General features: G+C 48.1%; 1 protein-coding gene across 1 annotated transcript; it reads left to right on the forward strand.

Annotated features, from left to right (window-relative positions):
• The first annotated feature begins 3,171 nt into the window (after positions 1 to 3,171).
• On the forward strand, positions 3,172 to 11,891 carry LOC142073328 (zona pellucida sperm-binding protein 2-like). Its single transcript, XM_075132716.1, has 16 exons — positions 3,172 to 3,433; positions 3,510 to 3,604; positions 3,979 to 4,140; positions 4,731 to 4,775; positions 5,032 to 5,196; positions 5,672 to 5,768; positions 5,871 to 6,052; positions 7,854 to 7,983; positions 9,053 to 9,234; positions 9,310 to 9,401; positions 9,503 to 9,627; positions 10,031 to 10,220; positions 10,691 to 10,826; positions 10,904 to 11,000; positions 11,507 to 11,596; positions 11,709 to 11,891. The coding sequence occupies exons 1-16, from the start codon at positions 3,289 to 3,291 to the stop codon at positions 11,846 to 11,848; spliced, it is 2,073 nt and encodes a 690-aa protein (XP_074988817.1). The 5' UTR covers positions 3,172 to 3,288; the 3' UTR covers positions 11,849 to 11,891.
• Positions 11,892 to 13,477: the final 1,586 nt, after the last annotated feature.

Raw genomic sequence — 13,477 nt, forward strand, 5'->3', positions numbered from 1 at the left:
TTGCCTCTAGGGCAGGGGGAAGAAGAGTCAGGGCTACACAGCATGCCTGCCACAGTTCCAGGCTACACACCCAGTGGATCTAATCACAGAGTGTTGGGGTTCTTGTTTTGAAATGGGATCAACTTGAGGGGTTTTTTTTTTTTACCCTTTGAAAATCAGGGTGCTTACTTGCTACATAACAGAGCAACTGTGCCACAGTTGCTACCTTTAACTGGAAAATTTAAATGTCCCTACTTACTCTATGACCTACTCTGGCCATGGCATAAAATCAGTGAGGATACTTCCATAAAGGCAGGGTAGACAGAGAATAGAGTCATCTTTTTACTAACTACTATCATCAGATTTAAAGTGAACTCTTCATCAGGCTATTTACACCCCCTTCAAGGCTGAGTAACTTGCCTGGCTGACAAAAGACTTAGCTGGTTTAAGAAACAACTGAAAAGCAAACTTCCTCACAATTGTGTAATTAACTTGAGGGCCCTCTCCTCTGGGGCTGGACAGTAGCTTAACCCTAGTGTCAGATATCACTATACCAGCACCTAAGGTGACTGTATTCTCCACAGCTGCTGCTTTCCTAGATGTGCGAAATTGCTAGGATCTCTAGTGCCATGGAACTGAACACTTACTACACATCTTCCCCCATCCCAAATTCTGTGCTTTCTTTCAAGTTAGAATTTAATGGGATAAATTGTCTGAACTGTGATTTTTTTTCTCTGCATGAATAACTAAATATCTCACTGCTTCCTACTTTCCTCCCCCACATAATCCTTTAGAATAACTATAGCTACATTAGGATGAGAGCAGTGCCTGTTCCTCTTGCTGTTTGAGGATCTTTTGTTGGAATGACTGAGTATTCCTGTCACCTAACCCTACTCCATTTCTCATGTTTGCATATCAAGGGAAGCTCAAGTAATAGCAGTGAGGAAGCACTGTTAGAGGGCTGCTGGCAGAATCTGAGGGGGCTTCCAGTGCGGATTTCTTCCCCTTCCACTCCCCACAGTACCTCTCTAGGTAAATCTCCTTCCTTGCTCTAAGAACTACATTAGGAGGCCTAGTCCTGTATATAGTTCTCTATATTGCCTACACTGTGCAAGGGGCAGGGGCAGTGAGTTGTTTGGGCCCATGGTGCCCAGGCTCCAGAAAATTCAGGGCCTGGGAGGGCCCAGCTTCACCAATGTTGAGGGCAGGTCTTTCCCCAGGGCCCACCTGCCACCCCTGTGTGCCTCACCTGGAGCATCCCTGCCTGTCGTGGGCAGCTGCCCCCTGCAGCTCCGTGGTGCGCTTCCTCGCTGGCCGCTGCCAGCTACAAGGGAGCGGCACTGGGGGCAATCTGAGGTGGCTGCTGCGCCTGACTGCGGGGGGCTTCTCCTGGCTGGACCTCCTGAGCAGCAGCCACGGAGGGCTTGGATGAGTGTTGTGCTGGGGAGGGGCCCTCCTCCCTCCCCAGTACTTGCTGCTGCCAGGGGGGTAGAGGGCTGGGGGGAATTCTCCTCTCTGGCCCCCAGCCCCAGGGCAGCCTGCTTTCTGCATCCCAAACCCCTCATCCTTGGCCCAGCCCTGCACCCTAACCCTCTGTCCCAGGCCAAAGCCTGCACGCAGCACCCAAAGTCTCTCTCAGAGTCTGCACCCCTCCTGCACCTAAACTCCCTCCCAGAGCCTTAGGCAGGTGCATGGGGGTGGGACGTGGACCCTTTCTGAGCACCACCCAAAATAATGCAGAGCTGCTGCCCCTGGCTAGGGGTGCGAAGAGATGCCAGGGAACAAACACAGTTTTCAAAGCTCTGCTATCTCACCTAGCGTGTGACTTGAAATAGCATGGTGGAAAGGAGACTAATGCTAGTCTCATATAGCCAAATTTCAATTGCAGTGTATCCATTACACTTGCAAAGAGGACTATTAAACAGATAATGACCAGACCTAGCCCTGCTAGCAGGGATGCTGTGTGTTGGACACTTGCTCTTGTGGTGGCTGCACGCTCTCAGGCTCTAAGTGGTAGGACCCTTCTTTCCAGTGTCGCCCCTGCCCTGTCAGGGTTATGATCCAAACCTGGCCTGCAGAGCCTCTTGGCTCAGGCGTCTCCCTGTGCTGGGCCCGCTGCCCAAGGTCCCCCTCGCTCTCCCCAACTGCTCACCATACCCATCGACCCTTCCCTCTTTTTAGTACTGGGAGCTAGCAACTAAAACACCCCCACTGAATGTTAGTAAAGGGGCAACAGTCCCCTTACATACAGATTAATACTGACGACAACCATTCCTCTACTTCCCCGAGGGTTGGGAGGATTCATTCACATTGTAACAGTTATGGCAAACTAGATATTGGGCAAACTGTCCCTCCTCAACAGAACTACCCTGGCAATGAAGATTTCCTGGGAGGGGGCTACTGAGGATAGTTCCCAAGCGTGGGGTGACCTACAAACCCCCCGGCTGAGCACAAGGCTGTTTCAGTGGGCAGAAGAGCCCAGCAATGCCAAGTGTTTTCCTTGGTAAGGAGCAAAGGGCTAGGGGAATTTAAGGCTGCCACACAAAGCATTTGTCTGTTTCTAGCTCCTCAGCTATTTTGCTCCATCTTCTAGAGGAGGGAGAAAGGCAGTGGAAGAGCAGGGTGAAAGGAAAAATGGATACCAAAAGTAATCTTAAAAGTGAAGGGAAACAGAAAATTGTGCAAAGGAGTATAAAATCCCCTTGAAAGAGGAGCTTTATCCCTAAGCTGCCCCTCCTCACTGATCGCAGCACAGAACAGGGCCAGGTGCAAACCATTAGCCTCAGAGTCAGCTGCTAGCAGGTGTTGAGGAAGCATCCCAGGTGTTTTCCAAGAGCTGCTTGTGTGCTGGGGCTGCAGCCCCTCCTATATAACCCCTGTAGCTGAGTAGGAGGTGAGTTGTTCTGGTGTCTTCATGTGGGTGGCTTGACTCTGAGCCATGAGGTTGCCTGTATTACAGCTAGGCTGGTCCTTTTACAGCATGTGGTAAGTGCAGGGTGGGTTGTGTAGGGTTCTGTTTAGGAAGGGTTCTGTTTGCTGTGCTGGCTTCTGAGCATCTTCTCTCTTGTTTGCAGGCTGCTTCTTTTACTTGGTTGCTTTATAGTGCCCTTGACAGCTGGTGTTACTAGTTCCATGGCTCTAGACTTCCCAGGTAACTAGGGCATTCCCCTGATCATGGTTGGAGGGGGGGCAGGAGTGGACTTGTCTTGAGGCTGATAGGATAGTTTTACTGACCCTGGAGTGTGTTCCTGGGGTGACTCTCCTCTCCATTTGCTGGAGTGAGTGGGTTTTAGCATACTAACAGCCTGTATGCTGTCTCCTATCCTGTGTTGCAAGGAGTTGATATCAGACTGCTCACTTCCTCTTGTAGGGACGGTGTCTTGTCACACTGACAAAATGTTGATTGGGTTTCCCAGAGAGCTTGGAAGCAACTTCTGGCAGGTCCATGTAGTTGGTATGTATTGCTGCATGTTTAGCTAGGTTCTCAAGGCAACTTCTAGCAGCACAGCTGACCAGCTTACTCTTTCTAGATGGAAGTGGTGAAGAGATTGTAGACTGTGACTACATGGTGGATCATGAGAGGCTGACTCTAACTGCTCTGTATGTGAACTGCACCAGACTAGAGGTAAAACTGTCCCTCTGCTTTGGGAACATGCTCACTTGACAGAGGCTCCAAAGTGACTCCTACTAAGTGACCCAACTACAGTGTTGGGTCATTTAATGTACCATCTCTCTTTCCTGGGAGACTCCTTTTCCCCAGAGCACCCACTGAGGTGGTGCTTCCATGTAATAATGACTAATTGAATGGCTCCCAACAAATCAAATTCCTTCCTTTGAGTAACCCTGCCTCTTCTATAGACAGCAACTTCAGCTGAAGCAAATTCTCAACTTGAACATGTGGCCTCTGAGGGTTGGCTCTAATTGCTGATCTGAGGCAACATCTAGTAATGTAAAACGGTGCCACTGTCTTATTCTGACCAATGTGTTCTCTTGCTATAGCATGACCAACACCAGCTGAGACTAGAGCTGCTGGTGCTCAACAAAACCATTGCAAGGGACAAGAATGTAACCTACAGTATTGGCTGTGATTCTCTTCAAGCAGATGAAGTCGTCCCTACTATTTTTACAGGAGCTACAAACTGTACTAAAGACTTCATGGCAGTAAGTGGGGCAGTTTGACAATCCCTTGGAAAGGGAACTGCTCTCAGCTGTAGAGAGGAGTCTGACACCTGAATGGCATCTCAGTCAAATCTTGAAGATGTGTCTGTAGACTCTTTGGGTGGTGGGAGTAAGGAAATAAGACTGACTAGCAGGATGATGGTGGATTTTCCCCTTCCTGATCTCTGGGAAGACTCAGATTAAAGACTAGCCTTCTTATTTGTAAAAACTCTAGCTAGTTACCTTTACCTCCTCCTTTGTGTACTTCTAAGGGCTTCCCTGGCTAGGCTTGGCACAGCTTACTGAATTATGTAGACCCCTCTATTGGCTAATGGTCAGTAGCTGTCAACCTGGGCACAGGTGCCCTAAACTACAGGGGGAGAACAGCATTTGCTGCTTCCCCACCTTGTTCCTCCAGAAACAAGCCAGGCCTCTAGCCACTGCAGCACACTTCCTCAGAAGACTCCCCGAAAGCTTCCATTCCTCTAATGGGTTAGAGGCTCCTTGTTCCATTCACCATGGAAAGCTTGCTTGGTATCCTCTTCTCTTTGAACAGTGTGCTTTGAAGTCAGCTGCTGTCCGTTCTCTTTCAGGTTGTATTTCCAAGACTCCTTCCCAGTTTTGCTGATGAACACATGGTATGAAAAATCGGTCAAAATGGGGGCTGGGTGTGCAAAGTAACATGCCTCTAAAGTAGAACTGCTGCATGTAGAAACTGCCACTTTGGTGATGCTTGCTAAAGTAGCAAACTGGACCCTTCAGTATCTCTCTCGTGTTGGTTAGCCAAGCTGCCACTCACAGCAGTCTTAACACTTCTTAAAGATAAGAACAATAACCCCCTTGCTCGGTAATGAAAAGCCTAATGCCTGACTGACCAGAAGTCTCAAATTGCAGACTACAGAATCTCAGATGGCCTGGATACTGTCCATAGATGATGGAACACGAACACACAGGCTAAGCCTTAGGCAAGCCATGCAGCAAGGGTATACATTCCTAGCTGACAGCAACAACCTAATCTTCCAGGTTTCTTTTGGTGCAACTGGAGTCACCTCTTACAAGGTAGGTGCACAAGACTGTCTCGAGGCCAAAAGGCAAAACTTGCCATTGGCAAATGATGGTGTCTATAAATAGAACCGTGAGAAGCCTCAGGCTTCTGAGGCTCACTAGTCTGAGCTATTGGGGCAGTCTGATTAGTCTGACTCTACATGCAGTCCATGAGGGCATCTGGAAATGGGAGTGTGTGAGAGCTACCTCCCTACTGAAACAGCTGCAGCTTGACTTCTGGTTATGAATCCATGTGGTGCATGAGGGCCTAGAATGGAGCTTGTACACCCTTCCCAAGAACTCCTGTGTGTAGGAGAAATGTGAAATGGCTAGGGTGTAACTCCAGTGGCTAACATGCCCTGCAAGACTTCTGAAGTCTCTTCAGAACTACAGCCTGGCTTACTGAATCCTAATAGGCTTCTTTTATACCTGGCACTGGGAACTGCACTGTGACTAACCTGCTGTTCTCAACCGTATCTATCCTCTGCAGCAAGACAACCAGATGCTATATTCTGTGGCACTCAAGCTTTCATATGGGCCTCCTGACCAGCGGCTAACTGTAGAATCAAGAATGATCTGTGCACCAGGTAAAACTTCCCCTCTTCACAGAGGAAGCTGGTCCCTCCTCTGACCTGAGAGGGACTTGTACCTTAAAATGTCTCTGGACACTAACAGAGCTATTCTTGCAGGTCCAGCAACCTGTAACTCCACACACATGACTGTTGCCATCCCAGCTTTCCCAGGGATCCTCTCTGCTGTGAGTATAGACAACAGAAACATTCCCATGACCCAACTCCAAGCAAATGGAATTGCTCTGGACACAAGAAGGGGCGTGAAGCTGCACATCAACAAAAGAATCCTGAAGTCCAGAGTAAGCTCCCTTAGGAAAGGTCACAATTGCCATTCTTTCTTTTTGAAATGAAGTGCAGGCTACAGGTGGAGTAGAGAAGGATTTAGTTACAATGAGGCCGACGGAGGCATCTGTCTGGTCAGTGCCTTGGTATTGACTCCAGTCAGACCTTCTCGTGCCACCACTTGGCAGCTGTATGTACCGTGACCCCCCTTCCCCTTCCCCTCCCAACCACCTCAATCTTCCTAACCATAACCTCTAATGCAGCTAGAACTGTCTCCATTATGGCAACCTCCTTCCTGACACCCCCACAAGCCCCATCTCTACCAGCGCTCTCCAGATACATCTCCTAGAAATCTTCCTTGCAGACCATTCTAGCAAGGTCTGTCAGCAAACTACTCCTTGCTACCTCATCAAATTCAGGCTGCTTGTTCTAGTATCCACAGTCCTGATCCTTCCCTTGTCTTGTCATGCCAGTAGCTCAACCCCTGGGCTTGCCTGGACAGGTGTCATGTCTGCTATCCCTAATCCTGAAGCACCCTCCTGAAATTCTCCAGAAGGATATAGATTATCCCTACTGGATGGGATGAGAGGCAAGGACAAGAGGAAGCTAGCCTAATAGGCTTAGATATGAAGGGGGAGGGAATACCATGCTGTGTTGCTGCTGCTGATGTCCGTTTGGGGTCAGGAATGTTTTGTGGACAGAACATAGCGTGCGGCAATCTGATGCCCCTAAGTAAGAGTGAGTTCCAGTTGAAAGAAAATGGACCACATGCTGACTCTCTGTAAGGTCAAAAGTACACTTGAATGGCTCACTTGGAAGGTCCATCTAGGTCTAACATGCATCATTCCATGAACAGACACTTCAGTTTCAGTCAGTAACTGACCTTAAACTCACTTAGGACGGAAGAACCCAATGCACAGCTACAGACTAGGGACCGAATGGCTAGGCAGCAGTTCTGCGGAAAAGGACCTAGGGGTGACAGTGGACGAGAAGCTGGATATGAGTCAGCAGTGTGCCCTTGTTGCCAAGAAGGCCAATGGCATTTTGGGATGTATAAGTAGGGGCATAGCGAGCAGATCGAGGGACGTGATCGTTCCCCTCTATTCGACATTGGTGAGGCCTCATCTGGAGTACTGTGTCCAGTTTTGGGCCCCACACTTCAAGAAGGATGTGGATAAATTCGAGAGAGTCCAGCGAAGGGCAACAAAAATGATTAGGGGTCTGGAACACATGAGTTATGAGGAGAGGCTGAGGGAACTGGGATTGTTTCTTCTGCAGAAGAGAAGAATGAGGGGGGATTTGATAGCTGCTTTCAACTACCTGAAAGGGGGTTCCAAAGAGGATGGCTCTAGACTGTTCTCAATGGTAGCAGATGACAGAACGAGGAGTAATGGTCTCAAGTTGCAGTGGGGGAGGTTTAGATTGGATATTAGGAAAAACTTTTTCACTAAGAGGGTGGTGAAACACTGGAATGCGTTACCTAGGGAGGTGGTAGAATCTCCTTCCTTAGAGGTTTTTAAGGTCAGGCTTGACAAAGCCCTGGCTGGGATGATTTAACTGGGAATAGCTCCTGCTTCGAGCAGGGGGTTGGACTAGATGACCTTCTGGGGTCCCTTCAACCCTGATATTCTAGGATTCTCCAAATCCCTATTACTTGACCCAGGAGATGTATTGGAATGGCGGATAAGTATCCTTCTGAGACACTAATATTCCTGGCTAGATTAGTCCCATCTAAATGACTGATTCAGAGGCCAAGTCTTAACTTCCCCTGGAGGGGACAGAACTGCTACAAACTGTCATGGCCTCCCTCTCTTCCAGCTGTATGAAGAGAGCTGCTTCGGACTTCAGTCATACATGGCATCTCTAAGATTAGCTTTCAACTTTCATGGAGAAATGGTGTCAATGGTGACTTATCCAGCATGTCCCTGTGACCAACATGCACCAATAGGTGAGACGGTCTGTTTTTCCTGGGAACTCTTTCTGTAGTAGTGCAGTTTTAGCTGTCCCTGAAGTGCTGATCAACATGAGAGATTTCAAGCTTCCAAGATTTGCAGTGTTGCAACTCAGTGGCTCCATGAAATGAATTTCCTTTAATGCAGGAGACTGAGTAAACCCTCAGCACATTACGCTATGAATCTGGAGGGCCCATCTTTGATGGGAACACTTTAGCCATAGGTTGAGCTCAGCTACAAGTGCAGCTATGTCTGGTGCAAACTCCTAGTAGCTGGCAAACAAAACTTCTGCTGTAGGGGCTCTCTGCACCTTTGTCTTGGAGCCCATTTAGTTGCAGTCGTGTTTCCTGGGTCAAATATAGATGCCCTTCCTTTGCTGGTGAGGACTGTTTCTTGGGTTGACATTTGGGTGACCTGGACATGACCACCTACTTGGTGATGGGAGGCGTCACACAGTCTGATCACCTAACTCCTCTGAGAATCCACGTAGTAATGACCGCTCCCTTTTCATGGAGGTGGCAGAAGGCATAACCAATCACAACTCCATCTGAGGACTTTCCCCCCAATTTTGCAGCCAGTCAGCAGCTACTGGAGGGCTGTTTGTTCTGCCCTGCTCCTCCCCGTATACTCCCTTAAGGATTGGCTCTGGTGCTGTCACACCCAGCCCTTGTTTACCTGCTCTACAGGGTAGGTAATAGACTAGAACCAGACACCAGGTTCCCCTGCCTGAGCTGGTTAGGGCAGGGCTAATGGGTAGACTCCAGCCTACCCTCCAATCTGATTCATCCTCCTAGAGCACTGCTTTGTGAGCAGTTGATGGGTCCTTGAGCTTCCGGGCATGAGCTGTTGCAGGATCCTTGCCCTCCAGATTATGCTATATAAAATGGAGACCAGGGACAATCCAGTAGGTGCAGAAAAATTCCTAGGGTAGTCAGGGCCCCTACACACACAGCTTGGCTAAAACACTCTCCGTGTAGTTGCTCACTGAACTGAGGCAGGAGCTGCCATAGCCCCATGTCCAGGAACCCCCTAGAGCAACCCATCCCAATTCCTTGAATGTTTCAGCTGCTGTGTGCACTCAGGATGGCTACATGGACTTTGAAGTACAGAGTGACAGGACAAAACCAGCCCTAGACTTGGATACCATCAGGCTAAGAGATCCTACATGCAAACCAGTCTTCAAGTCTCCCTCAAATGACATGGTTCGGTTTCACGTCCCACTGAACAAGTGTGGGACAAGGCAGAGGGTAAGTGTCAGGACAGTGACTGCGAAAGGCGCTCATGTGGCAGGGCAGTCACTAAGTCTCCTGTATCCCCTGTAGTTTGAAGGCGAGAGGACAACTTATGAGAATGAAGTGCGTGCCTTGTGGGCAGATCAACCGCCACGCAGGATTTCTAGGGACAGTGAATTCAGGTCAGTCCACAACTCTGCTGGTGACAGCCCATCGCAACACTAAGCAAAGTGACTGACTGCAAATTGCCAGCTAAGCTGATGCTGCGCATTCTGTCTTTCAGGCTGACCGTATTGTGCACCTACAAAAGTGGTGACGCGTCCCTGAGCGTAAGGATAAGCAGTCTCCCTCCTCCAGTTTCTTCAATAAACCAGGGTCCTCTCTCCTTGATCCTGCTGATCTATCCAGGTAAAGCTTGCATCTAGCCGCAAATTGTGTCCAGGGCAGAAATGAAGTGATTCCCTCCATAGTCAAAGGAGCTCTTCAGTCCCTACTATCCAGAGCAGTAGACCCAGAGACCTTTTGATATCCAGGGGTGGCATGATTCCATCACTGGTGGTCTGTGACGTAGACCTGGCAGGCTAGGTTTTAATAGAGCCTCTTGCTATGGGGGAATCCAGTAGGGATGTTGAGTTTAGGAGGCTTTTTCTCTCCCTGTGCAAGGAGTTCAACTAAAGCACTCACGAGCTGTGTCCTTCTATGCACCTACAGTACCAGACTTCTTCCATAGCTGGCTGCTTCATCTCTCTAGATTGAGATTCCTACCTATTGCGAACTGGGCTGTCAACTCTGCCATCCTTGGTTTTTTCAGATGACTCCTACGTGCAGCCCTACAGTGACGACCAGTACCCTATTGTGAAATATCTGCGGCAACCAATCTTCTTGGAAGTGCAAGTTCTGAACCGCAATGACCCCAACATCCGACTGGTACTGGATGACTGCTGGGCAACAACATCGCAAGATCCAAGCTCTCTGCCCCGGTGGAACATTGTTGTGGATGGGTAGGTATATTCCAACTCCTGTAGGAACATAGGTGAGGCTGGCCTGCTCAAGTGTTTCCCTGAAGTGCTATGCAAAGGCTTGTTGGAGCTGTGAGCGCAATGTTCCTCACACAGATGTAGGAGCAAAGGGTTGCTGTCTGGCTATGATCTGACCACAAAGTGTAGGTCGCTCTAGCCTTAGGTCAAGCTAGACATCTGAGAGTGCACATGCTCAAGGACTAAAATGTGTAAATGCCAACTGTCACTCCAATGGCTCACAACTGAGTGACTCAACCCCAATGAATTGCTGTCCTAATGCAGGCTTCCAAGCTCTGGCAGATCTCTAGGAAACAGTATTGAGGGTCTCTTGGGTAATGGACTAAATATTAAACTTGAATGTTAATGACGCAAACCTTCCAAGACTCTCTCTTCTTGCCTGATTTCAACTCTGCCCTCTCTGAGAAGCTGCCTTTCTACATGACCTCCTGTAGGTGTGACTATGAACTCGATAACTACAGAACCGCATTTCATCCAGTGGGCCTAGCAGTCAGCTATCCCAACTATCGCCAGAGATTTGAAGTGAAGACCTTTGCCTTCGTAGCGGGTGACAAGGCTCTCGCTAGCCTAGTAAGTGCAGTCCCTCTAGCTCTAGCTAAAGGCTCAGGCTTCCTGTGCTCCAAATCTCTCCCTTATCTTTGCTCTAGGTGTACTTCCACTGCAGTGCTCTTCTCTGTGACAGACTTCATCCAGACTCCCCTCTGTGTTCAACACTATGTCCTCCCTCAGCCAGAAACAAACGAGGTAGGATTTAATCACTGCTGGCAACTAGAATGTCACGTAACATGCTGTCCTACCACAGCAGAATAATGTAGGTATGAAAGGGAACTTGCTAGGTCTTCTAGTCAGTCTCCTGCACTCAACCAGGACGAAGTACTATCTAGCCCACGCTACTTTCGTTAACAACCACCAGTGACCAATTCTGCAAACCATCTAGGTAACTTTGCTCCAGTGCCTGCCTACCCTTGCAGTTAGACATTAGGAGAGAAACCTTTCCTAACCTAAACATCCCTTGCTGTGACTGAAGCCCCTGATTGATCCACACTGTTATCAGTGGAAAGTCTTCAAGCATGTCAAAGTAAGGTACCGCTCAGTTGTCTTTTCTGGACTAAACAACCCACTTTCCACCTTCTTGTAGCCATGTTTTCTAGACCTTGAAGCATTCCTGTTGATAGTCCAGTTAGCTTGCTATGTTTGTGGATTTCCAGACTCCAGTTAGTCAGAATTATGTGTTGACTAATCTCTTGCAGATGCTGTTGTGATGCAAGCAGAGAACTCCGGTGTAGCAAGCTTACCTGGTCCTGTTAGCTTTGTAGCAGATGAATGGCCTTCAACCCAAGGTATGGAACAAATACCTCTCCTTGACCTAACTGAGGCATGTTGTTGCCAATCCAAGTTATGGCATAATCTGGCCACTAACTTGTGGTTCACCCTTTTTTTCCCTCCCTACAGAAGAAACTCCCCTGAGAGAAGGAGCATGGACCACTGTAGTAGCAGCAGCTACTGTGGTCCTTGGCCTGATGGTCACTGCACTGGTGTCAGTGGCTCTCTTTAAAAATCTGAAGAGGACAAAAGCTGTAATGGGAAAGTGATACGCTAAATGACCTGTGACAAAATAAACTGCTGGATGCACTAGTTCATGGTGGACTCTCCTTTATTTCAGAAGGGGCTACTTCTAGTTTCCAATAGAAGCCAGTGAGACTTGGCTCCTCTCTAAAGCCCAGACAAACCAACCAGCCAGTCCCATGGTACAAAATGTTAACTCAATAGTAACTGTACTAGCCTGACAACTGTCCTAATTCCATTGTTTAATTGTCGTAAGTACCTATTCTACTATACAGCTGCTCCTTACTGTTCAGTTAATGTAGTAGGGTGAAGGCACTTGTATTGTTGGCAGTATTTTAGAACCCTTATTCTGTAGATACACCAAGGAGAGATTGAGCCTAATCTCAACCTAATCTACATTCATCATTAAGGTGACAACCCTGGGACTCGGTCTTTGCGCTAAAGAGCTCCATGTTTCCTCTGATCCTATCCACGACTCAACCAGTAGAAGTTAATGCCCATCAGTACATGAGCAGTAGCAGCAAGGTAGATCTGCAAAAGTCTGCGTACTAGCCCTACATTTTTAGGAGATCTTGTGTTCTTATACCAACAGCGCCATGTCTAGCACTAATGAAACTAACCACTCATAGTGCCTATTACAAAAGCAATTGGACTCACTACACTTGACACTATGGGGCATTTTTGAAGAGACAACTCTATTCTAGAAAATGTTGTGCTGTCTGTCAACCTTCTGTTACTCTTCTAGCTTACCCATGCAGTTGCAGGGCTAGGGTCTCCAGCCACGCTCTGTGTAGCTCAAGTGTCCTGGCATAGTGGTGGTGACTCTTGCAGATACTAGCCACTACACTAGGCTTAAACTTAGGCCAGCAATAGGGGTTTCATAAAGCTGTCCTCCATAGCTGTGGTCTTCTGTGAACACCAGCTCCCAAAAATGCAGCAGGCAAGAACAAACTGTAGTCCTGATTTCCGAATTGGCAATACTTGCCCTACACAACATAGAGCCACACAGCAGTTGGTGACCAGTAACTGGAGCTAGAAAAGTAGACTTGTCCAAAACAAGATCTTGCTAAAATCAACCCTGTCCCTTCTGAGTCTTTGACAGGGTTATTTTGGCAACATCTCTTCTCTGCCATAGTCTCTGACAACTCCATGTGGGCTGAGGTACCTACGCTACATGCAGAAAGTGACACCTGATCAGGAATAGGCAATTCCATGCCCAATGTGTGGGGTGGGAATGCTGGATTTGGGCTTGGTTTTTTTGGCTTAATTGGCTAGTTTGAGAGTAGGTGTAGGGTTATTTTAATTGCCTCTAGGGCAGGGGGAAGAAGAGTCAGGGCTACACAGCATGCCTGCCACAGTTCCAGACTACACACCCAGTGGATCTAATCACATAGTGTTGGGGTTCTTGTTTTGAAATGGGATCAACTTGAGGGTTTTTTTTTAACCCTTTAAAAATCAGGGTGCTTACTTGCTACATAACAGAGCAACTGTGCCACAGTTGCTACCTTTAACTGGAAAATTTAAATATCCGTACTTACTCTGTGCCCTACTCTAGCCATGGCATAAGATCAAGATCCTACTTCCATAAAGGCAGGGTAGACAGAGAATAGAGTCATCTGTTTACTAACTACTATCATCAGATTTAAAATGAACGC

The sequence above is a fragment of the Caretta caretta genome, chromosome 10 (assembly GCF_965140235.1).
Source record: "Caretta caretta isolate rCarCar2 chromosome 10, rCarCar1.hap1, whole genome shotgun sequence".
In the NCBI taxonomy this organism is placed as follows: Eukaryota; Metazoa; Chordata; order Testudines; family Cheloniidae; genus Caretta; species Caretta caretta.

Bases quoted from the DNA above. Each gene is read 5' to 3' on its own strand.
- LOC142073328 (XM_075132716.1), top strand. From the start codon at position 3,289: ATGCTGTCTCCTATCCTGTGTTGCAAGGAGTTGATATCAGACTGCTCA. The intron at 4,776-5,031 runs GTATGAAAAATC...CTCAAATTGCAG, and splicing joins GTTTTGCTGATGAACACATG to ACTACAGAATCTCAGATGGC. The intron at 10,221-10,690 runs GTAGGTATATTC...GACCTCCTGTAG, and splicing joins TGGAACATTGTTGTGGATGG to GTGTGACTATGAACTCGATA.